Here is a 26,405-nt window from a genome sequence, read left to right on the forward strand (position 1 = left end):
AGTAATACTGTTTGCAGAAAGTTTGGAAGCTTAAAAAGTATTGAAGTAAAGGGGTGGGGCAAGATGGCAGAGTGGTGAGGTATGGAATTTAGTTACTCCTTTAGGGCACCTGGTAAATAGTCAGGAACAGTCTGGAACAACTGTTTGGACATTGTATATCAGTCTAGAATGGGTGGAATGGCTAAGATCGCAGAGAAGAACTGTAAGGTTCCCTAGCCAGAGAGCTGATGCCCTTCCCCAACAGGCACGGCAGACTGTCTTGGAGCTGGTACCCAAGGGAACATGTAGCAGTCTCTTCTGGGAGCAAGGAGGGGGGCTCAACCATGCTCCAGTTGCAGAATTAATTAACAAATTCAGACTGCTGAATAAAATCTCTGAGCACAGAAAAATCAAAAGCAAGCATGAAAGGAACTGGGAGGTTTGGGCCTGGCAGAGAGGAGGCTGGGATAACAATAACAAAAACAGACTTTTGGGGTTGGAGGAACTCAGAATACTGGCAAAGGGCTGGGCCCTAAGAAAAAGGGACACATAGAAACGGGTACCAACTCCAGCTCTTGATCGGCAAACCTGGGGAGCTGGGGTCTGGGTATGAAAAGGTTTTTTTTTCTTTTCTTTTTCTCTGTTTCTTTATTTCATTTTACTTTTCAATAGCCCATTCGAGCTGTGGGAACTCTCAGTTTTCAGCAATGCCCTGGGCAAGGGCAGAATTAAAGTTGTCTGAGAGTAAGTAGTCAGATGAAGGAGATAATTTCCTAAGGGGCATATCTTTAAATAGTCTCTGCTGGGAGCAAGGGAAAGTCGCTTGGCAAAGCTGAAACTGTGGCTTTAATCCCAGCAGAGAGTAGGTGGGGCTGACAAAAATAAATAAAATGAAATAAAAAGAATAAAGATGGAGGCTTTTGGAGTCGGCCAAGCTCAGAGTGCTGGAAGAAAGTGGGGGTGGGGGTGGGAGTGGGGGGTGCTTGGAGCCAGGTACCAGCTTTGGTTCTTGACTAGCAAAACTTGGGGACTGGGAAAAGGCTCTGAAAAGGTATTTCTTGTTTTTTTTTTCCTTGTCTTTTTTTCCCTTTTCTTTTTTCTTTCTTTAAAAAAATATTCTAAGTAGCTCACTAGAGAAAGCCTCAAATATTTCAGTTGGCAGCTGCACCCAGGTAAGGGAGGAGCTACAATAGGTCTGAGAGACAAAGCAATGAGTCTAGTGTCTAGTGGGGGAGATAATTCCCTCAACGGTATAACTTCTCCAAGAAAAGATGGAGGGGCAGGACCCAGGTCAATTGGCAGCCCTTCTTCAGAGGACTCAGACCCCAAGGCCTGGAAATAGAAACAGCTTGAGTCAGCCATGCCCTTGACAGGGACAAGGGCTGCTGAGAACTAGAGGCAAGGCATCTCTTTACACTGGTGGGGAGCTGTGGGCTGACAGTTGCTAACTGCTGGACAGGATAAGAAAAGCACAAAGTCTAGAGGTTTCACAGGAGGGTCTGACAACCTCGGAGTCATAGTCCCAGCAAAACTTGACATGGACTACACATTCCTCTTGAGACCTGGGCCCTTCTGGACTGGGAAAATCTGATTGGGGTTGATCACATCTGGGGAGACCCCCTTACAAAAAAGTTACATAGAAGCAGGGCAAAAACTAGAAAAACAAGAGCTGAAAAATTCTGATCAACTCTACAGAAGCTATGCTAGAGGTCTAGAATAAGTTGAATTGAACACCAAAGAACAGATAGAGAACAAAGCTAACCAACAAGAAATCCCAGGGTAAAAGAGTGAAAATGAGCTCCAGAATAAACTAATCAAGAAAATCAGATGCCTAGACAGCTAAAAATGACGAGCCATACTAGGAAATACGAAAACATGGAGCAGCCAAAGGAATAAATTAACACTTCAACTGAGATACAGGAGTTGGAACACTGATGAAAGATGTTCAAACAAATCTTCTAAAACAAATTAACTAACAGAAGGAAAATGTGGTAAAAGAGATAAAGGATATAAAAAAGACAATTGATGACTGTAAAAAAGAATTCATAAGCTTGAAAAAAAAGTGGCAGAACTTATGGGAATGACAGCCACAATAGAAAGGATGAAAAAACCAATGGAGATATACAACAGCAGATTTGAAGAGACAGAAGAAAGGACCAGTGAACTAGAAGATGGGACATCTGAAATTGTATGCAACAAAGAACAGATAGGGAAAAGAATAGGAAAATATGAGCAGGGTCTTGGGGAACTGAATGACAACAATTAAGAGCATGAATATGCATGTCATGAGCATCCCAAAAGGAGAAGAGATGGGGAAAGGAGCAGAAAGAATAACAGAAAAAATAATCACTGAAAATTTTCCAACTCTTATGAAAGACATAAAATTACAGCTTCAAGAAGTGCTGCATACCCCAAATAGACCTACTCTAAGTAGATCCAAATAGACCTACTCCAAGACACTGATCAGATTGTCCAATGTCAAAGACAAAGATAATTCTGAAAGCAGCAAGACGAAAGTGATCCATCCCATACAAGGGAAGCTCGAATAAGACTATACAGATTTCTCTTCAGAAACCGTGGAGGTGAGAAGGAGTAATATGATATATTTAAGATACTGAAAGAGAAAAACTGCCAACCAAGAATTTGATATTCCAGCAAATCTGTCCTTCAAAAATGAGGGAGAGATTAAAATATTTTCAGACAAACAGACATTGAGAGAGTTTGTGAATAAGAGACCTGCTCTACAGGAAATACTAAAAGGAGTGCTACAGGCTGATAGGAAAAGACAGGACAGAGAGGATTGGAGAAGAGTGTTGAAATGAAGACTAACAAGAAGGGTAACAGGAAAGAAAAAAATAAGATATGACATATAAAATCAAAAGTAATAATAATACTACTTAAAGTAATAATACTAAATGTTAATAGATTAAACTCCCTAATAAAAAGGCATAGATGGACAGAATGGATTGAAAAACAGGACCCATCTATATGCTGTCTATAAGAGGCTCACTTTAGACACAAGGACAAAAATAGGTTAAAAGTGAAAGGTTGTCAAAAGATATTTCACACAAACAACCGCAAGAGAGTGGGGTAGCTATATTAATATCAGACAAATTAGACTTCAAATGGAAAACAATTAAAAGAGACAAAGGAGGACACTATATATTAGTAAAAGGGATAATTCACCAAGAAGACATAACCATTATAAGTATTTATGCTGTGATCCAGAGTGCCCCAAAGTACATGAGGCAAACACTGACAACTCTGAAGGGAAAAGTAGATACCTTTACAATAATAGTTGGAGACTTAATACACCACTCTCAACAGATAGAATATCTAGACAGAGGATTTATAAGGAAACAGACATGTTAAACTGTACAATAAAGGAATTAGACTCAACAGACATTTGTAGAACACTACACCCCACAACAGCAGGATACACATTTTTCTCGAGGGCTCATGGATCATTCTCTAGGATATACCACATGTTGGGTCACAAAGCAAGTCTTAATAAATGTAAAAATATTGATATTATGAAAACACTTTCTTGGATCATAATGGAATGAAGTTGGAAATCAGCAGGCAGAAGGACAGAAAATTCACAAATATATGGAGGCTAAACAACACATTACTCTTAAACAACCAGTGGGTAAAGGAAGAAATTACAAAAGAAACTAATACATATCTTGAGGGAAATGAAAATGAAAACACAACATATCAAAACTTATGGGAATAACAGTGGTGACAGCAGGCATCCTTGTCTCCGTCCTGATCTTAGAGGGAAGGCTTTCAGTCTCTCACCATTGAGAACTGTGCTGGCTGTGGATTTTTCATATATGCCCATTATCACCAACATTATGCTATAAGTGCTAGCCAGAGCAATCCAGCAAGACAAAGAAATAAAAGGCATCCAAATTGGAAAGGAAGAAGTAAAACTCATTATTTGCAGATGATATGATCTTATATTTCGAAAACCCTGAGAAATCAATGACACAGCTACTTGAGCTAATAAACAAATTCAGCCAGTTAGCAGGATACAAGATTAATGCACATAAGTCAGTAATATTCCTATACACTAGAAATGACCTAACTGAAGCGACACCCAAGAAAAAGATGCCATTCTCAATAGCAACTAAAAAAGTTCAAGTACCTAGGAATAAACCTAACCAAGGATGTAAAAGACCTATACATAGAAAATTATGTAACTTCACTAAAAGAAATAAAAGGGGACCTAAAAAGATGGAAAAATATTCTGTGTTCATGGATAAGAAGGCTAAATGTCATTATGATGTCAATTCTACCCAAACTCGTCTACAGATTCAATGCAATTCCAAGCAAAATGCCAACAATCTACTTTGCAGACTTGGAAAAGCTAGTTATCAAATTTATTTGGAAGGGAAAGATGCCTCGAATTGCTAAAAACAGTTTAAAAAAGAAAAACGATGCGGGAGGACTTACACTCCCTGAATTTGAAGCTTATACCACAGTAGTCAAAACAACATGGTATTGGCACAAAGATAGACATATTGATCAATGGAATTGAATTGAGAATTTGGAGATAGATCCTCTGATCCTCTGATCTACAGTCAACTGATCTTTGATAAGGCCCCCAAATCCACTGAACTGGGACATAGTAGTCTCTTCAACAAATGGGGCCGGAAAAGCTGGATATTCATATCCAAAAGAATGAAAGAGGACCCCTACCTCACACCCTCACAAAAATTAACTCAAAGTATATCAAAGACCTCAATATAAGAAGCAGTAGCATAAAACTCCTAGAAGGTAATGTAGGGAAACATCTTCAAGACCTAGTATTAGGAGGTCTTTTCTTAGACCTTACACCCAAAGCACAAGCAATGAAAGAAAAAATAGATAAATGTGAACTCCTCAAAATTAAAAGCTTCTGCACCTCAAAGGAATTTGTCAAAAAGGTGAAGAGGCAGCCAACTGAATGGGAAAAAATATTTGGAAACCATATATCTGACAAAAGACTGATAATCTTGCATATATAAAGAAATCCTACAGCTCAACAACAGTAGTACAAATAGCCGAGTTATAAAATGAGCAAAAGAGATAAGACAATTCTCCGAAGAGGAAATACATATGGCTAAATACACATGAAAAAATGTTCATCTTTGCTAGATACTAGGAAGATGCAAATTAAGACCATAGTGAGACACCATCTCACACCAATTATAATGGCTGCCATTAAACGAACAGGAAACTACAGATGCTGGAGAGGATGTGGAGAAATTGGATCTCGTATTCATTGCTAGGGGGACTGTATAATAGTACAGCCACTCTGGAGGACAGTCTGGCAGTTCTTTAGAATACTAGATATCGAGTTACCCTTTGATCCAGCGATTTTATTTCTCAGTATATACCCAGAAGATGTGAAATCAGTGACACAATCAGATATTTGGACACTAATGTTCATAGCAGCATTATTCACAATTGCCAAGAAATGGAAACAATCCAAATGTCCTTCAACAGATGAGTGAATAAACAAAATGTATATACACATGATGGAATACTACGTAGTAGTAAGAAGGAATGAGTCATGAAACATGACAACATGGATGAACCTTGAAGACATAATACTGAGTGAAATAACCCAGACAGAAAACGAGAGATATTGTATGCTACCTCTAATGTGAACTCTGTGAAAAATGTAAAATAAATGTTTTATATTTTAGATTGTAGGGGATCTAGAGATAGACAGCAACTAGTGAAAGGTTAGTGATAATCTAATAAGAACAGATAAGCTATTGAGGATAATCTAAATGGTATGGTAATGCTCAGGAATGATTAGGTTTTGTAAATTTTCTTGTGTATGGTAGGAGCATGTTGGAAGCAGTGTAGTTACTTTAGGCTGTTTATCTTATTCCTTTGTTTTGTTATGGTTTGTTAATTTGGGGTATGGTAGGGACATGTTGGAAGCAATGCAGTTATTTTAGGTTATTTGTTTTTCTTATTCCTTTGTTTTGTTTTCTTTGAAATATATTTTTTTGTTTTTTAATTCTTCAATAAATAAAGTTAAAAAAAAACTTATGGGATGCAGCAAAGGCAGTGCTGAAAAGAAAGTTTATTACTTTTAAAAGAGAAGACAGGCAAAAGCTGAGGAATTAATTGTTCATCTGGAGGAACTAGAGAAAGAACAGCAAACTAACCCCAAATCAAACAGAAGGGAAGAAATAACAAAGATTACAGCAGAAATAAATGGAATTGAGAACATGAAAACAATAGAATCAACAAAACTAGAAGTTTTTTCTTTGAGAAAATCAGTAAAATTGATGGACTCTTAGGTAGGCTAACAAAAAAAAAAAAGAGCGAGCACAAATAAATACAATCAGAAATGGGTAAAGGGATAACTCCTGACGTCACAGAAATAAAGGAGATAATGAGAGGATACTACAAGCAAGTATATGCTAATAAACTAGACAACTTAAACGAACTGGGCAACTTCCTAGAAAAGTGTGAGCAACCAACATTGACTCGAGAAGAGTAAACAAACCAATCACAAGTAAAGAGATCGAGTCAGTAATCAAAATACTCCCAAAAAAGAAAAGTCCTGGACCAGATGGCTTCATATGTGAATTCTACCAAGCATTCAAGAAAGAATTAGTACCACTCCTGCTCAAAGTCTTCAAAAAAACTGAAGAGCAGGGAAAGTAACCTAACTCATTTTTTGAAGCCAACATCACCCTAATAACAAAGGCAAACAGAAATAACTGCAGAAAAAGAAAATTATAGACCAATCTCTTTAATGAATAAAGGTGCAAAAATCCTCAACAAAATACTCACAAATAGAATTCAGCAGCACATTAAAATCATTATACATTATGACCAAGTGGGATTTATTCCAGGTATGCAAGGCTGCTTCATCACAAGAAAATCAATTAATGTAATACTCCACAACAATAAATCAAAGTGGAAAAACCACATGATCATATCGATCAATGGAAAAAAGGCAGTTGACAAAATTCATCATCCTTTCTTGATGAAAACACTCAAAAGGATAGGAAGTAGAAGGGACCTTTCTCAATATGATAAACACAATATATGAATAACCCACAGCTAACATCATACTCAGTGGGGAAAGACTGAAATCTTTCCCTCTCAGATAAGGAACAAGACAAGGATGCCCACTGTACCGTAGTTATTCAGCATTGTGCTGGAAGTTCTAGCTAGAGCAATTAGGCAAGAAAAAGTAATAAAGGCATCCAAATTGGAGAGGAAGAAGTAGAACTTTCACTGTTTGCAGATGACATGATCTTCTTTGTAGAAAATCCAGAAAAACCCACAGCAAAGCTATTAGAGCTAATAAATGAATACAGCAAAGTGGCAGGGTAAAGATCAACATGCAAAAATCAGTAGTGTACCTATACACCAGTAATGAGCAAAAGGAGTCAGAAATCAAGAAAAAATTCCATTTACAATAGCATCCAAAAGAATTAAGTATTTAGGAATGAATTGAACCAAGGCCACAAAAGACCTATACATAGAAAACTACAAGAAATTGCTAAAAGAAATCAAACAGGACCTAAAAAAATGGGTTGGAAGACTAAATACAGTTACCATGTCAATTCTACCTGAAGTGTTATATCGATTCAATGGAATACCAATTAAAATCCCAACAATATACTTTTCGGAAATAGAAAAACCAATAACTAAATTTATTTGGAAGGGCAGGGTGCCTCGAATAGCCAAAAATATCTTGAGAAAGGAATGAAATGGGAGGTCTCCCATTACCTGACTTTAGCGCATATTACAGAGCTACAGTGGTCCAGACAGTGTGGTATTGGCATAAAGAGATATACTGACCAATAGAATCAAATAGAGTGTTCAGAAATAGACCCTCTCCTCTGTGGACAATTGATCTTTGGTAAGACACTCAAGCCAACGCAAGTGCGACAGAGCAGCCTCTTCAAAAAATGATCTTTGGAGAACTGGATATCCATATTCAAAAGAATGAAAGAGGACTCCTATCTCATGCCGTGTACAAAAATTAACTTGAAATGAATAATAAACCTAAACATTAGAGCTAAGACCTTAAAATTTTTAGAAGCAAATATAGGGAAATATTTTGAATATCTTGTGCTAGGAGGTGGTTTCCTAGACCTTACACCCAAAGCATGAGCAATGAAAGAAGAAATAGGTAAATGAGATCTCCTCAAAATTAAACACTTTTGTTCATCAGAGGACTTTGTCAGAAAAGTAAAAAGGTAGACTACACAATGAGAGATAATATTTGGAGACCAGATATCAGATTAGGGTTTAGTATCCAGAATATATAAAGAGATCATACAATTCAACAACAAAAAGACAAATAACCCAATTAAAAATGGGCAGAGGATACGGACAGACACTTTTCTGAAGAGGAAATGGCTCAAAAATATATGGAAAGATACCCAACTTCACTAGCTATTTGGAGATGCAAATCAAAGCCACAATGAGATATTATCTCACACCTTGTAGAATGGCCATTATAAAAAACAACAACGACAAGAAAATTACAAATGCTGGAGAGGATGTGGAGAGAGGCACATTTATTCACTGTTGGTGGGAATGTAGAATGTGCAGCCACTCTGGAAGGTAGTGTGGCAGTTCCTTGGAAAGCTAAGTATACAATTGCCTTATGATCCAGCAATTGCATCGCTATGTATATACTCAGAGGAACTGAAAGCTAAGATATGAGTGGACATTTGTAAACCGATATTTATAGCGGTATTATTCATGATTGCCAAGAGATGAAAACAGCGCAAATGTCTATCAACTGACGAGTGGATAAACAAACTGTAGAATATACGTATGGTGGAATATTGTGCAGCTGTAAGACAGAATAAAGTCAAGGAGCACATAACAATGTGCATGAACCTTGAGGAAGTTGTGTTAAGTGAAATTAGTGAGAAACAAAAGGATAAATTTTGTATAGTCTCAGTAATATGAATTAACATTAATGGGCAAATTTTGAGAGTTAAAGCTGAGTACATGGGTTATCATGAGGTAGAAAGAGTCAAGATCGGGCATTTGATGCTGAAGGAGTATACAATGTTCAATAGGGTTGATATATAGATCCAGAAATTGGATAGCACAATACTGTGTGATGGTAGCACTCACTATGTTGCAAGTACACTGAACAAAGATGACTGAGTACAGTTAAAAGAGGAAGGCTAGGGGCATGTATGACACCAGAAGGAAAGATAAAAGATAAAATATAAAGACTTGGATCTGTATAACTTCGTGAAACCTAGAGTGGTCAATGATGGTGATTAAATATACAAATGTAAAATGAATGTCAAGTTTGCAAGGTGTTAGAAATGGGATGATATTGGGGAAAAAATACAGTCAATGCTAACTAGAGTCTATAGTTAACAGTAATATTGTAGTATGCTTCCATTAATTGTTACAAAGACAATATACCAAAGCCAAATGTCTTTAAGAGGAGGATATAAGAGAGGGGTAGGGTATTCTTTGAGGTGGTGGTGGTGTCTGATTTTTTTGTATTGTATTGTATTTTTGTTTTTTCTTTTTTTTCTTACTGTTTTTTAAACTTTATCAAAAAAATTGAAAAAACAGACAACAACAAAAAAACATTTCAAACAAAACAAAGCAAAGGATTAAGAAAAATGATCTTTTATCTTTTTTATTATCCTCATTTTAATTTTATTTTTTTGGGGTGCTGAATGCACAACTATATGATAATGTGAATAATTGTACACTGTGGATGATTGTATGGTATGTGAAGATATCTATGAAATTACAGGCAAAAAAAGAAATAAATGGAAGGATACAAGTGATGGAGAAAACTTGGAGAGAGGGCTGTACCTAATCATTGGTGGGGAAGCAGAATGGTGGAATCCATCTGGAGGGCTGTTTGGTGGTTCCACAAGAAGCTAAGTTTGGGGTTGCCATAGGTCCTATAACCCCTATTATGGGGTATATACTTGGAAGAACTGAGAGCAGGGATACGAATGGACATTGGCACAGCGGTGTTTATGGTGGCAGTATTCACGATTAGCAATGGGTGGAGGTGGCCTAAGGTACATCGACTGATGAACAGAATGGTGAACTGTGGTATATACATACAATAGAATATTGAGCAGCTGCAAGAAGGAATGAAGTTGTGAGGCATTCAACTAGGTGAATGGAACTTGAGGACAGAATTTTGAGTGAAATAAGCCAGAAACAAAAGACAAACATTATAATGCCTCACTAATGTGGAGTAAATATAATGTGCAAACTCTGAGAATTGAATCTTAGAGCACAGGTTATCAGGGAAAGGCTTATTGTAATGGTTCCTAGATTGTAAGCTCTTAAAGCAGTCACATCTGTTCCTGAGTTGCAATGGTTATCTCTAAATTCTGAGTTGCTGAGCTCTTTGTGTATAACCTGGTCAGTTCCTGGAACTTTGGTTATCTATGTGACACCTAAGACTCAGAGTTTGGCAGCTATGAATGTCAGTATTACCTTATATAGCAGCAGTTAAAAAAGCTGAAAAAGAGTTCAGACTTGAGAGATATGAATGAAGTGGATCTGGTTAGGAATAAGGCAAATCAGACTAAAGGGTAAAGGACAATATTGATGGTGTTTTAAAACTACAACTTGTGTGAGACCAAAGGAAGAGATGTTTATTTGGTACAAAATCTGTATTTTCTGAGCATACTAAATAATTTAACTTGTCTCGTCCATTTATTCAAACACCATAATTCCATGGAACTTTGAATAGGGAGTGAGATATGGTTGGTTTGTACAGGTTACTGTGAATCCCCAGTATATCCCAAAATAATTTGTGCAGAGAATAAAAATGTATTTGCAAAGCCCCCCTGAGGGAGTGGGGAAAACACAGATATACTAAACTTCCCCACCTGGGGAATTACTGATATTCTCATAAGCATTGGGGACTACTAATATAGAAGGCTGAGTCCTCGATCTTGGGGCTTGCCCTTACGAAGCTTGTTACTGCAAAGGAGAGTCTAGGCTTACTTATAACTGTGCCTAAGAGTCACCCCCAGAGAACCTCTTTTGTTGCTCAGATCTCACTGCTCTAAGTTGACTCTGCTACTCACTGTCCTCCCCACTACTTGGGACATGACTCCCAGGGGTGTAAATCTCACTGGCAACGTGGGACATGACTCCTGGGGATGAGCCTGGACCTGGAATCGTGGGATTGAGAAAGTCTTCTTGACCAAAAGGGGGATGCGAAATGAAACAAAATAAAGTTTCAGTGGCTGAGAGATTTCGTATGGAGTTGAGAGGTTATTCTGGAAGGTATTCTTATGCGGTATATAGATAACCCTTTACTCTTTTTAGTGGATTGGAAAACCTGAAACTGTTGAACTGCAACCCAGTAGCCTTAATTGTTGGAGATGACTGTGTAACTATGTAGCTTGTATGGTGTGTCTGTGTGATTGTGAAAACCTTGTGGCTTACACTCCCAGATAAATGGACAGATGAGTAGAAAAATGGGGACAAAAATTAAATGAATAATAAGGGGGTATGCAGGGGATGGTATGTTTTGGGTGTTCTTGTATTTTTAGTATTTTTATTATATTTTTTTTGGAGTAATGAATATATTCAAAAATTGGTTGTGGTGATGCATTTACAACCATATGATGGTTCTGTGAACAATTGATTGTACACTGTGGATGATTGCATGGTATTTTATGTATAATTCATTGTCAGACGGATAATCTTTTGAGATAGAATAACTTTAGTCTCTCTTAAATTTACATTGGTTTCTGCTGGAAATTAGGCCAATATAATATTTTGTTCCTTTTGTTATTTGAAGCATGGTTTCTGACATTTTAGTGGCACAGGCATTTACCTTGTTTTAGGAACTTACTGTTAACAGCTAGTACTTTTTCTGCTGCAAGGCCGTTTGTGAAGCTCAATATTTCTGGCCTATTCTATAGGTGACAGTGCTCGATCCCAAGTTTTGAGAGAGAAAGTTATTGAATTGGAAACAGAAATAGAAAAATTCAAAGCTGAGAATACGTCTTTAGCTAAACTTCGCATTGAACGAGAAAGTGCCTTGGAAAAACTCAGGTAAGTTTGTGACTGTCTTTAAGTGAGGAAAAGATTCCAAAAAATGTAAATGAAAAGAAGGTGAAATCTATACCACATAAGTTTTTTTATTTTTATTTATTTTATTTTTATTTTTTGGTTATCAAATGACCCAGTGTGGTCAAAGATATGTTAAAGGGGGAATTTGCTTAGTATTGAAATCATAAATTGAATTTTAGAAAGCAGTTTGGAGCTGTGAATCCCAGTGGTGTCTTGGCTAGCAATAAGACAAATGTGATTTTCCACTCTTCAGGCATGACCTGACCTGATTTTGCAAAACCTGAACTGAACTTACATGTAGTTATTTATAGCCTTTTTGTTTTTCATTTTACTTATTGTGTATTTTCATTTATTTTGCAGTAGAAATACTGATACATTTGATTACAGGGTTTTACCCTGGACTGTGCTGGTGATGTTCTAAAATTTATAGCGTACACATTGTATTTCTTTCTTTAGTTCTTTTTTAAATTGCGGTGACATTCACATTACATACAACCAACACTTTAAAGTATACATGTACAATTCACTGACATTTAGTGCATTCACAATGTTGTACAACCACTACCTCTTGCCCAGAAGAAACACTCCATCTTCCTTAAGTAATCACTTCCCATTCCCCACTCACCCTACCGTCTGGCAACTACTAGTCCACTTTCTATCTCTATGGATTGCCTATTCTGGATATTTCGTAAAATCTGTCTTGTTTGTTTCACTTAGCATTATGTTTTCAAGGTTCATCCACATTGTAGCATGTATCAGAACTTCATTCCTTTTATGGTTGAGTAATATTCTGTTGTCTGCATATACCACATTTGGTTATCCATCCATCTATGGCGGATATTTTGTTTGTTTCCTCTTGGCTATTATGAACAGTGCTTCTATGAATATTTGTATACAAGTGTTGGTCTCTGGTTTGAGGAACCCCCAAACTCTTTTTTCAGTTGTGGCAGTACCATTTTACATTCTCATCAGCAATGCATGATGATTCCTATTTCTCCACATCCTTGCCAGCACGTGATATTTTCTGTTTTTTTTTCCTCTTTTTTTTTTCTTTTTGATAAATAGCCATCTTAGTGGGTATGAAGTGTTATCTCATTGTGGCTTTGATTTCATTTCTGTAATAACCAGTGAATTTACCATCTCTGCATGTGCTTGTTTTCCATTTCAAGATTTTCATTGGAGAAATGTCTGTTCAAGCCCTTTGCCAATTTTTAAATTGTGTTGTTTGTCCTTTTGTTGTTGAATTGTAAGATTTCTTTGTATAATCTAGATGTTAAATCTTTATCACATAATTTATTTGCAAATATTTTCTCTCAATTCTATAGGTTGTCTTTCTTGATAGTGTCCTTTGATGCACAAAGGTTTTTTTTTATTCAATTTTATTGAGATATATTCACATACCATACAATCATCCAAAGTGTACAATTAATTGTTCACAGTACTATCATATAATTGTGCATTCATCACCCCAATCTATTTTTGAACATTTTCCTTGTATCAGAAAATGTGAAAATAAGAATAAAAAATAAAAGTAAAAACACCCAAATCATCCCCCCCACCACCCTATTTTTCATTTACTTTTTTGTCCCCATTTTTCTAGTCATCCATCCATACACTGGATAAAAGGACTGCAATCCACAAGGCTTCCACAGTCACAAAGGTTTTTAATTTTGACAAAGTCTTATTTATATTTTTCTTTAGTTGCACATACTTTTGGTGTCATATCTAAGAATCTATTGCCAAATCTGAGGTTACGAACACTTACTCCTAATGGTTTTATGGTTTCAGGCCCTATGTTTAGGTTGACCCATTTTCAGTTAATTATTGTATATGGTGTGAGATAGTGCCCCAGCTTCATTCATTTGCATGGTTACCCAGTTAGCCCAGCACCATTTGTTAAAGAGACTGTCATTTCCCCATTGAATGATTCTGGCATCCTTGTTGAAAATCAGTTGACCATAGATGGTTGGGTTTATTTTGGACTCTCACTTCTATTCCAGTGGTCCGTATGTCTATCCTTATGCCAGTACCACACTGTTTTCATTACTGTGCCTTTGCAGTAAGTCTTGAAATTGGGAGTTATGTCCTCCATGTTTGTTTTTCTTTTTCATTGTTTTGTGTATTTGGGGCCCTTTGCAATTGTATATGAATTTGAGGATTGACTTTTCTATTTCTGGAAAAAAAGGTCATTAGAATTTTGGTAGAAATTGCACCGAATCTGTGGATCACTTTGGGGAATACTGTCATCTTAACGATATTAAGTCTTCCAATCCAGGAACATGGTATTCTTATCATTTATTTAAATCTTTAATTTCTTTCAACAATGTTTTGAAGGATTCAGTTTACAAGACTTCCACTTCCTTTATTAAAATTCTTTGCATGTATTTTATTCTTTGAATTGCTGGTTTATAAAATTCTATTTTGTCTGTCAAGAATATAGCCATTCCGGCTCTCTTTTGATTGCCATTTGAATGGAATACCTTTTTTCTATCCTTTTACTTGCAACATATTTGTGTCTATTTACCTAAAGTGCGTCTCTTGTAGATAGCATATAGATGGATCATGCTCTTTTACCCAGTCTTCCAATATTTGCCTTTTAATTGGGGAGTTTAATCCATTGACATTTAAGGTAATAGCTGAGAAGGAAGAATTTACTTCTTCCATTTAGCTGTTTGTTTTCTGTATTCTTTTGTGCTTTTTGTTCCTCAATTATTCTATTACTGCTTTTGTTTTGTATTGATTTGCTTTTTTAATTCTCTTCTTTCCTTTCCTCTATATTTTTTAGCTATTTTCTTAATGCTTACCTTTGTAATTATAATTGATATCCTAAAGTAATTAACAACATAGGTTGACTTTTTACCAATCTGGTTTCAGTAGTATAAAATCTCTCTACTCGTATATATCTTTGTCCCTCCACCTATATATTGTTATTGTCTCAGATAATATTTTTTTTACATTTTTTGCCCATTAACATAGATTTTTAATTGCTATTTTACACATTTGCTTGTTAAGTTATATTGGGAGGAGAAAGTAGTTACAAAACAAAACTACAGTAATACAGTGTTTATATTTATATGTAGTTAGCTTTACCAGTGTTCTTTATTTCATCTTACAGCTTGAAGTTACTGTGTAGTGTCCCCTCCTTTTATTTCAGCCTGAAGGACACCCTTTAGCATTTCTTGTAGGGTAGGTCTTCTGGTAATGAACTCTTTCATCCTTTTTTTATCTGTAAATGTCTTAATTTTCCTTCATTTTTTGAGGGATGATTTTAACACATATAAATTCTTTGTTGTTAGTTTTAGTTTTTTTTCTTTAAGGACTTTACATATGTCATCCCATTGCCTTCTGGCCTCCATGGTTTCTGATGAGAAATTTGCTGTTAGTCTTAATGGGCAATCTTTGTAGGAGACTAATTGTTTTTCTCTTGCTGCTTTCCAAATCCTCTCTTTGCCTTGGAATTTTGACAGTTTCTCTCTATTGTATCTTGGTGTAGCTGTATCCTGTAGTCTGCCCTGTTTGGAGTTCATTGAGCTTCCTGGATGTGTATATTCATATCTTTCATCAGATTTGGGAAGTTTTTGGTCATTATTTCTTCCAGTACCTTTTCTGCCTCTTTCTCTTCTGCTGGAACTCCAGTGATATGTAAGTTTGTATGCTTAATGGTGTCCCCCAGTTCCTTCTGGCTCTGTTGATTTTTCTTCCTTTTTTTTTTTCCCTTCTGCCATTCATACTGGATAATTTCAGTTGTCTTGTGTCGAAGGTTGCTGATCCTTTCTTCTGCCTGTTTAAATCTTCTGTTGAATCCCTCCAGTGAGTTTTTCATTTTAAAAACTGTGCAGCTCCATAATTTCTTTTTTATTCCTTTTTATAATTTCTGTCTCTCTATTTCATTCAGACGTTTCCTAATTTTCTTTAGGTCTTTGTATATGGATTCCTTTAGGTACTGAACATATTTAACACAGTTGATTTAAAGTCTCTGATTAATAGTTCCAATTTATGAGCTTCCTCAAGGATGGTTTCTGTCACATTTTTCCCCCCATGAATGGGCCATACTTTTCTGTTTCTTTCTGTGATTTGTAATTTTTTTGTGGAAAATTGGACGTTCTAAGTATTATGTTGTTATTATCCTGGAAATCTAGTTCTCCAACTCCTCTTGGATTGCTAATTTTTTTTTCATTCCTCTTATTGAGGGTTAGAGCTGTCAATTTGTGACTTTTCCAAACTAAGAGTAAAGAGAAAAAAAAAATGGGAGGGGGCGGGGACAGGTACTGCCTCTTTTATTGAGATATATTCACACATCATACAAAACATCAGAACTATACAATCAGTGACTCATAGTATCGTCACATAGTTGTGCATACATCCCCATGATCAGTTTTAGTAAATTTTCATTACTCCAGAAAAGAAATAAAAATAAAAAAGAAAACCCTAATCCTCCCATTCTCCTAACTCCCATTATTGACCCATAATATTGGCATGGTACATTGATTACTGTTGATGAAAGAATATTAAAAGATTACCATTAAGTGTAGTCTTTAGTTTGCAATAGGTAATTTTTTTCCCATATATCCCTCTATTATTAACTCCTTGTAATAGAGTCATTCATTTATTCTACTTAGGAAAGGAGTTTTTAATATTTGTACAGTTAATCACAGTCATTGTCTACCACAAGATTCACTGTTTTATACATTCCCATGTTTTATCCTCCAACTGTCTTTCTGGTAACTTTTGTGTCTCTTAACTTTCGCTTCCCACCACATTCACATACCATTCAGAACTGTTAGTTATTTTCATGATAACATGCTACCGTCACTTCTCTCCATTTCCAGATGTTTAAATTCTACTTAGTTGAAAAATTCTGTACATATTAAGCAACCACTCCTCATTATTTAGCTTCATTCTATATCATGGTAACCTATATTCTATATTTTATGTCTATAAGTTTACGTATTATAATTAGTTAATTATCAGTGGCATATTTGGCTGAGATCTGCTAGTTCCCAGGGGCTGTATACTTGGTGAAACTGGGAGTCTGCATTCTGAAACGAGTGAGTAAGCTGGCTGGAAGTCCCACAGCCGCGCGGCAATCTGGGGAAGCCAGGGTTTGGCGTCTGGAGACCAACGGGCTCTTTTAATAAAAAAAAAAAAAAAAAAAAGGAAAAACCCAGGAGTGGCTGCAGGTGCGATCATGGGAACCACGCAGTTAAACACAGCAAGAGGGGGCTAGGCCGGCCTCTCTGTGTCTGGCATGGAAGATAGCCCGCTGCAGATATCCCTGGGGCTGGGGGAACAGAGAGAAGAGCCAGAAGCCGAATGAAACCCCGTGGCTAGCAGCTCGCTCCCAGAAGGGCTGGATAAACTCCTGCCTGGGGCCGTGGCCACAACCCAGAGCCCCGCCAGTTGTCCCAGAGCTGGAAAGGAGGAACTGTGCGAGGAGGGGGGTGTGGAGATGCTCCGTTTGGCCATTTTTGCATCAGGCTGAAAATGAGCCGGCTCGGCCCGGTGGCCCGGGGCTTCCCTTGAGGGACGGCACACACTGGTGACGTAGCACGGCATTCCCTCGGCAGAGGTCCTGGAAGATCACGGCTGGGTGGGGGGACCCACTCGGAGATCCCAGGGACACTACGCCAAGTCCGGTAGTTTGTGGGACAGTGAGAGAGAGGGTCTGGAGCTGAAATGAAATGAAGGCTTGGACTCTTGCAGCAGCCTTAAATCTCTGGGAACTGGGGGGATTTGAATATTGAGGCTGTCCTTCCTCCCTGGCCACCCATACAAGTGCCACGCATTCAGGGTAGACGGCTCCAGCAACACACCCAGGCTGAGTTCTCCAGCTGGACCCCACAAGAATCATTTCCCCACACACCGCGGGGACAAGGTGGAGAACTGACTTAAGAGGTATAGGTGACTCACAGACACCATCTGCTGGTTAGTTAGAGAAAGTGTACGTCACCAAACAGTGTTTCTGAAAAATTAGATAGGTTTTTTTTTTACAAATTGAAAGAACCCTCTCGAGCAGAGCAAATGCCAAGAGGCCAAAAACAACAGAAAATCTCAGTGCATATGATAAAACCAGACAATATGGAGAATCCAACCCCAAACACACAAATCAAGTTATCAGAAGAAACAAAGTTCCTCGCGGAATTAATCAAAGAAATACAATCGAGGAACGAAAACATGGCAAAGGATCTAAAGGACATCAAGAAGACCATGGCCCAGGATATAAGCGACATAAAGAAGACCCTAGAAGAGCATAAAGAAGACATTGCAAGAGTAAATAAAAAAATAGAAGATCTTATGGAAATAAAAGAAACTGTTGGCCAAATTAAAAAGACTCTGGATATTCACAATACAAGACTAGAGGAAGCTGAACAACATCTCAGTGTCCTAGAAGTCCACAGAACAGAAAATGAAAGAACAAAAGAAAGAATGGAGAAAAAAATTGAAAAAATCGAAATGGATCTCAGGGAAACGATAGATAAAATAAAACGTCCAAACTTAAGACTCATTGGTGTCCCAGATGGGGAAGAGAAGGGGAAAGGTCTAGAAAGAGTATCAAAGAAATTGTTGGGGAAAACTTCCCCAACCTTCTACACAATATAAATACACAAAGCATAAATGCCCAGCAAACCCCAACTAGAATAAATCCAAATAAACCCACTCTGAGACATATTCTGATCAGACTGTCAAATACTGAAGAGAAGGAGCAAGTTCTGAAAGCAGCAAGAGAAAAGCAATTCACCACATAGAAAGGAAACAACATAAGACTAAGTAGTGACTACTCAGCGGCCACCATGGAGGCGAGAAGGCAGCGGCATGACATATTTAAAATTCTGAGAGAGAAAAATTTCCAGCCAAGAATACTTGATCCAGCAAAACTCTCCTTCAAATCTGAGGGAGAGCTTAAATTTTTCACAGACAAACAAATGCTGAGAGACTTTGCCATTAAAAGACCTGCCCTACTTCAGATTCTAAAAGGAGCCCTACCAACAGAAAAACAACAGAAAGGAGAAAGAGATATAGAGAATTTTAACAGAAATATATAGTACCTTACATCCCAGAGCACCAGGACACTCATTTTTCTCTAGTGATCACGGATCTTTCTCCGGAAGGGACCATAAGCTGGGACATAAAACAAGCTTCAAGAAATTAAAAAAAAAAAAAAAAAATTGAATATACTCAAAGCACATTCTTCAGCCATAATGGAATACAAATAGAAGTCAATAATATTTGAACTGTAACTCCACTGTTTACTTCCTACATGATATAAATTACACAAACTCTAATGACAGATCAGTGGTTTTGAACTCAATGTAAAATATGTAATTTTAGACAACTATATAAAGGTAGGGGAATGGAGGAGTATAGGAACATAGTTTATGTGTCCTACTGAAGTGAAGGTGGTATCAAAGAAAAACAAGACTGATATGGATTTAAGAGGTTAATTTTAACCCCCACAGCAAACAAAAAGAAATTATCAGAGAATATAACCATAGAGATGAAATGTAGAGTTTGGGTTAAGAAAAATGGAGGAAGGGGCAATGGGGAGTTAAGAAATGAGGGTGGAGTTGCAATTTGAGGTGAAGGGAAATTTCTAGTAAAGGATAGTGGGAAAGAGCATTACAACACTCTAAAGGTGATTAATCCTACTAATGGAAGGCTAGGGAGGGGGTGGAATGGGAAGATTTAGGCTGTATATATGTTTCCACAACTGAAAAAAAAAAAAAAGACAGTCTAAATAGATGATGATTGAATGCAGAGGATGAACTTGGATGGGATTGGAGGATAGAGGACAGGTGGCTCAAAGGGACACGGTTGAGACATAAGGTAAAGGAAATATAGAATGTAAGCTTTGTATCATTGTTGAATCTCTTGTACTTCTTAGCTGTGCTTAATGGGATTGCATAAAAGAATGTTCTTGTTCATGGGAAGTGTATACGTGAATTATAGTGTGTGTTCAAGGATGTGTGCAGGTAGCTCTCATATGTTCAGAAGACAGAGCAGTAGATGATGGATGATAGATAGGGAAGGAGGGAAAGAAATAGTGATGTGACAGCATGTTAAGGTTGGTGGATTGAGCTATAGGGGGAGGGGGGTCAGGGTATGATGGAATTCTTTGTATGGGGTTAGTATTGTTTTTGCAACTGTTCTTATAACTTTGAATTTATATAAATTTAAATTATGTAAATAAATTAAAAAAAGCTTATGTCTCTTTCTCTGGTTACAATGGCGATTCTCTAGTTAGTTCAATACTTTAAAGGCTGCGGCAGCATGCAAAAGAATTTTTTGTTTTTTAAGGTATGAAAGGTCTTCAGGAGATGGTGTGCTTTGTTTTGTCTTGTCTGGATAGAGGTTTTATTTGCTCTTGAATGTTCCAGGATGGAGTGAGACTAGGGGAAAGCATGGGATTTAGAGGTTTATTCCATGTAGCCTTCCCCCTCGTTTTCATCTTCTCTGTCAACTAATAGAGCAGCATACTTACTTGCAGAACTGAACTTAGAGGCTGGATTTTCTTCAGTTTTCTTTGGCTCAGGTGTAGATCTGGAGTCTTGATCCTTTTTACCATCTTTCCAATCAGACTCCTTCCATTGGTCTTGGCTCCCTCCATCTCCTGGATCACGGAGTTCCCACTTAGCCTTTTGGCACACTCACCCCATCTACCTTGTTTTCATCTTTTTTTGCTGGTCCTTCCTCAGATGGTTGAGCTGAAGCTATTTTTCCACCACTACTTGTAGGAGATTGCTGCTCTGTTTCTGAGTTCTAAGAGCAAGCAGGAGGATTACAATTTTGCTGCACCCAAGCATTCTCCTTTGTTGGAAGGGCTGGCATTACCTTTAGAGGCCTATCAGATTTGGGAGGCTAGAAGTTGGAGAGTGACAGTCTTCTTCCTTACTGTGTGTTTCATTTTCCAGAGACTTCTCCCTTTCTCTCCTTCATGCATTTCTGCCAGATATGGCGTAGGTCCTGGTCTGTGATGACTCAGTTCCTGTCGTCAACCATTCCTGTTCCTGAGTTTCTGCACTTCGCCAACTTGGGTGTCTTTCTTGAGGCTGTTCTAGTTTTGGCTCATTCAGCTGACGCTGCAATTTCTCTTGTTTCTTCTGTAGCTGTTCTACTTCCTGTTCTCTAGCAGCCGTGTCAACAGGCTTTGCCCCTCCAAAGATGGAAGCTGCTCGACTGGACTGGGAAGTGCTAGCAGAGGAAACCTCTTGCTTAGGAGTACTCTGAGGCTTTAGATTTAGCTTGGGTCTTTGGGGGGGGACCTCTGTCCTCACGCCTATGATTATCTTGAGAGTAATCATCTCTGGAGCTCCACGGCCAATCATTCCATCTATCATATCGGTCTTCACAGGGATCCCACCTCCTCTGTAGTCATCATTCCTGAGGTTCCCACTACCAAATGCTCTTCTGCCACTGCCTATCCTGGAGTCATAGCCTCTATCATTAGTCTCTGCTGCCTCAGTCATCATAGCTTTCCCAGCCTCCATATTGATCCATATCCCAGTATGCGTCATCATGATATCCATCACAATACTTGTCTGTATCATAATGATCATGATACTTGTCTCCAAAGCTATTGTCACCTCTTTAAGGTGGGTAGTCATCAAAGCTGTCTGTGACAGGACGGGCCCTCCAGTTCGTATCTGTTTTGTCAGAATCCGATTTCCATCTCAGCCAAAAGAATGATCATCCCTGTTTTTATCCTGTGCTTGATCAGTAACATCCACTTGAATTCTGTTACCTAGAGAGTCTTCTTTGAGGCTCACGGCACTGAACAGGGAATCCAGGTCCTCAAATTCAGCATAACCAAAACCTTTCAACCTCTCTGGATTGCTGGGTTCACATGGTAAATGCACTGCACTGATATTTAATCCCCTAAAGAAGTCCTTAATGGAGTCTTCTGTCACATCATATGGCAGGTTCCCTGGAAAAACAGGGTAGGGTGGTGATTTGGGTAGATGGCTCTGGTCAATATTGGGTTCCTGAGCAGCCCATGGAGCAATGGGAAAGATGGAACAGTCAACTGGAGGTGCCCTTTACACATCGTCATCATTACTGTGCCAAGTGGTTGAAACATCTCTTTCCAGTTTGTCTGTTTCATCAGCCCAGCTGACTGGCTTGGGAATATAGGTGCTTCCTCCACCAGTCTCCCCACCCTCAGCTAGGAAGTCTGTTAGGGAGATAGTCTTCCTCTTCTTATTTTTCTTTTCCACTGAGGCCGCCATGTTGGGGGAGGGAGAGGGAATGCAAAAGTGGTTGAAACCTTTTACTTGAGTGTTCCCATGGAGATATACTCATTTAACTGGGTGGCACCTTTGAGTTATTTTCATGGAGAGGTGTCCCCACCCATTCAGCCTGGGTCTTGATTAGTTTACTGGAGTCCATTAAAAAGAGCAGCTGACACTTAGAGATGCTTAGAGATACCTGGAGTTGTGGACAGAAGGATGTTTGGAGATGCTAAGCTAAGAGATGAAACCCAGAGATTGCCCTGGAGATGTGCAGACACCAGCCACGTGCCTTCCCTGCTGACAGAATTGTTCCAGACGCCATCGACTTCAGTGAAAGTATCTTCTTGTTGATGTTTTAATTGGACACATTTATGACCATAGAACTGTAAATTTGTAGTCAAATAAACCTTCTTTATAAAAGCCAATCCATTTCTGGTATTTTACATAATGGCAGCTCTAGCAAACTAGAACAGGCTGGTCTCTTGTTAACGAACTCTCTCAGCTTCTGTTTATAATTGAATATTTTAAACTCTCTCTCATCTTTGAAGAACAGCTCTATTGGATAGAGAATTCTTGTTTGGTAATTTTTCTTTTTCAGTATCTTAAGTATATTGTACCACTGCCTTCTTGTCTCCATGGTGTCTGATGAGAAATTAGCAGTCTTATTTGGCTTCCCTTTTATTTGGTGAATAGCTTTTCTCTTGCTGCTTTCAGAATTTTCTCCTCTTTGGCATTTGACAGTTTGATTAGTATGTGTCTTGGAGTGGGTCCGTTCAGGTTTATTCTGCTTGGAGTAACATGTTGGGCTTCTTATTTATATTTATGTCTTATTATAAGGTGTTTTACCATTGAAAGTCTGAAGAGATGATCTGGAATGTGTTCCTAAAAAAGAGATTAGATATGGAATCACAGTGGGGGAAACCATCCAATGGGAAAATATTACCAATTAGAATAATGCTCTGGGCTGTGTTTCATGGGGTGTTTTCTACGGATATTCTAGGTACTGAGACTTTTTCTGTCATAGGTGCCTATCCTTGTCATGACCACGATAGGTGAATTTGCTTCTCTCCTTCTGGACTTGGGGTTCAACATGCATCATGCTTTGGCCAGTGGATCTTGGTGAAGATGATGAAAGCAAAGGCATGAAACATACTTGCATGGTTGCCTTGGCTGTTGTATACCTGCCATTATGCAGAATACCAGGAATGGATTGGCTTTTATAAAGTGGGTTTTTTAGGTTACAGTTTTACAGTTCTGAGGCCATAATGAGGCCTTCACTGAAGAATGGCCAATAGCCTCTGGAACACCTCTGTCAGCTGAAAAGGCACACGGTTGGGGTCTGCTGGTCATTTGCTCCTGGTTTGTGTTTCAAAATGGCTTTCTCCAAAATGTCTCTGGACATCTGTCTTAGCTCCTCTCTCTTAGCAACTCTGCGTCCTTGCTTTTTACTCCCATGATGTTTCTCTCTAAGTATCTGGAGGTCCTCTCTTAGCTTCTCCGGGGTAAACTTTGGGTTTCTTCTCTTAGCTTAGCATCTCCAGACTTCCTTCTGTCTGCATCTCCAAGCATCTAAGCATCAGCATCTGTGTCAGCTCTTTAGCTCTCTTAAATACTCCAGTGAACTAATCAAGATCCATCCTGAATGGGTGGGGCCCACACCTGCATGGAAATAATTTAATCAAAGGTCCCACCCCCAGTTGATTGAATACATCTCTCCATGTAAACACTCACTCAGTAGTTACACTCAACAAGATTGGATTAAAAGATCATGGCTCTTCTGGGGTCCATAACAGTTTCAAACTGACACATAAGGTTGTGAAATTTTCAACCATTATTTCTTCGAATATTCTTCCTGGCCCTTTTCCCTTCTCTTCTCCTTCTGGATACCCATGATGTGTATGTTTGTGCACTTTGTGTTGTCAGTCATTTCCCTGAGACCCTGATCAGGGTTGCTGCTCTAGCTCGCTGATCCTCTCTTCTACCTCTTCAAATCTGCTTTTGTGTGTCTCTAGTATATTTTTAATTTCATCAATAGTGTCTTATTTCCATAATGTCTTTTATTTCTCTATGTATTCTTTCAAGTTCTTCTTTATGCTCTCCTAGTGTCTTAATATCCTTTTTTCTCTTTCTACATATTTTCCTTAATTTTTTGAATTGTTTCAGGAGATTTCTTTGAACATCTTTGGTTAATTTTTTCAGATTTTGTTTCTCTTCCAATTTTTTGATTTGTTCCTTTCATTGGGTCATTTTTTCTTGTGTTTTAGTGTGCCTTGTGATTTTTTTTGCTGATATCTGGTCATCTGATTATCTTCATGGGTCTATCCTGAAGGTTGATTTCTCTCTCTCTTGTCTAGGATTTAGTTGTTGCCTGGGTTTGTATTAGGGCATTGCCTTAACAGTTGGGTTGTCCACATTTCTCAGCCAAAACAGGGCTGGATACACATGCAGGGGGTGTAGACCAGCTCCAAATGCCCCTGAGACAGGGTCTGAAAAGCCTGCTGTCTTTCCTTGCACTTTCTGGCCTGCCCAGCAGATGGAGCTCTTTGGTTACTTTATCATTCTCAGAAGCTGTTTACCTCCTGGAACCCCACAGCATCTGACCAGTTGGGGCTGAATCTGCGGGGTTCCTGTGCTCTTACTTTTCCAGCCAAAATCTACCCAGTGTGAGGCTGTGTCTCCATCTGTTCTTGGGGTGGAGGACTCTCACAACTGCCCCAGTCTGCTGCCGTTCCCCAGACAAGGGTTGGTCCACCTGCTGTTGTTTCCCTCTGGGGTGGGGGATGGGCACCAAGAGTTACAGTCTGTGTCCACGTTTTCTCAGACTCTTTGTCCCTCACTGACCTGAGCCTTGAAATGTCCTCCTCTGTCCCCTTGGTCCCGAAACAGTTTATTCAGAGGGTTTCTGCCTGGCTCCTTGCTTTTGGAGAAGATAATGCTGTTCCCTCTCCAGTCCTGTGTTTGGAAGATCTTCCTTGCTGCCCTTTTGTAGTCTACCCTCCACAGTGGCTTGAGTCCTGGCTTAGGTCCCTGTGGGCTTGGTTCTCTGTGTCTGGATATAGGTGGGGATTTGTCTCAATGCTGTGAGATTTTATAGTCTGTGTCCCCAGTGGGAGATGGGACAGATCCCAGCTACTGCCCCTGCGCACTTTCCAGCTGTGTGGGACTGAGAGAGGGGGAGGAAAGAGGACCAACCGACCGGTCGGGATAGAGGTTTCCTACTGGGTATTTTTCTCTTTCTTCAATTCAGCATTTGTGGGATTCTTCTGCAGTCTTTACCATCCTCCAGAGTTCTGAACAAGTGAGACGTGTCCTTTTTTTCACTGACTCTCTGGGGAGAGGTTTCAGTAGCTGTCTTACATTGCTATGTTGATGGCGTCACCTCTCTTCCTCATTTTTGATTGAGGAGTGTTGGAACAATGGCCCCCCTAGAGCTGGCCCTCTGGGGTCCGAAGTAGCTGATCAAAAGCAGTGATCAGCTTCAGACCACCAATCCCCAGTGCTCCTTGCCTGCCCTGTGTTTGAGGGATGATAGTGTCTATGAAAAGGGTGAAATTCACTGATACTTATTGTAGTTTACCAGCCTCTTTGTCCAGTTCTTCCGTGGTTGCTGCAGTGTTCCACTAGACTTCAGAGATCCAAAATAGTTGATTTAGGTTTTCTCTGTCAATTCAATAGTTGCTTTGGTAGGGGACTGATTCCTGGGTTTTCCTACTTTGCCATCTTCCCACAGTCCTCTATGTGTTTATCTTTGGTTTTAAAGTGTTTCTTTTGAAAGTAGGATATGGTTTGATCATGTTTTTGTCCTGCCAAAAAATTTTTTTCCCCACAAAACCATTCTATCCCTGTCTTTTTAATTGGTGAGCGAAGCCATTTACATTTCATTTGATTACCGATAATGCAGGGCATTTTGTTATTTGTGTTCTATATGACATATCGCCCCCCCAACCCCCAAGTTCCTCAAATGTTGCTGTCTACTGTGTTTCACTGATTTGTTTTCTAGGTTACCATTTTGATTCCCTGTTCATTTCCTTTTATGTATGTATTATAGTTACTTTGTTACTGGTTACAATGTTGATTTACAGTTAATATAGTAAACTTTTAATAATGTAGTTTGAATTGATACCAGGTTAGCTT

The 26,405-nt window shown here is 38.6% G+C and overlaps 1 protein-coding gene and 1 pseudogene across 3 annotated transcripts in view; one reads left to right on the top strand and one right to left on the bottom strand.

Moving 5' to 3' along the window:
• Positions 1–26,405, top strand: part of CENPJ (centromere protein J) — a 99,986-nt gene that overhangs the window by 46,641 nt on the left and 26,940 nt on the right. For all 3 annotated transcript variants that reach the window (XM_037799681.1, XM_037799680.1, XM_037799682.1), the window contains exon 8: positions 11,895–12,027. In XM_037799681.1, coding sequence (XP_037655609.1) covers positions 11,895–12,027 — 133 coding nt within the window. The remainder of the gene's footprint in view (positions 1–11,894; positions 12,028–26,405) is intronic.
• Positions 20,460–22,268, bottom strand: LOC119506678 (annotated as a pseudogene).

Source organism: Choloepus didactylus, chromosome 12, assembly GCF_015220235.1.
Source record: "Choloepus didactylus isolate mChoDid1 chromosome 12, mChoDid1.pri, whole genome shotgun sequence".
Taxonomy (NCBI): Eukaryota; Metazoa; Chordata; class Mammalia; order Pilosa; family Megalonychidae; genus Choloepus; species Choloepus didactylus.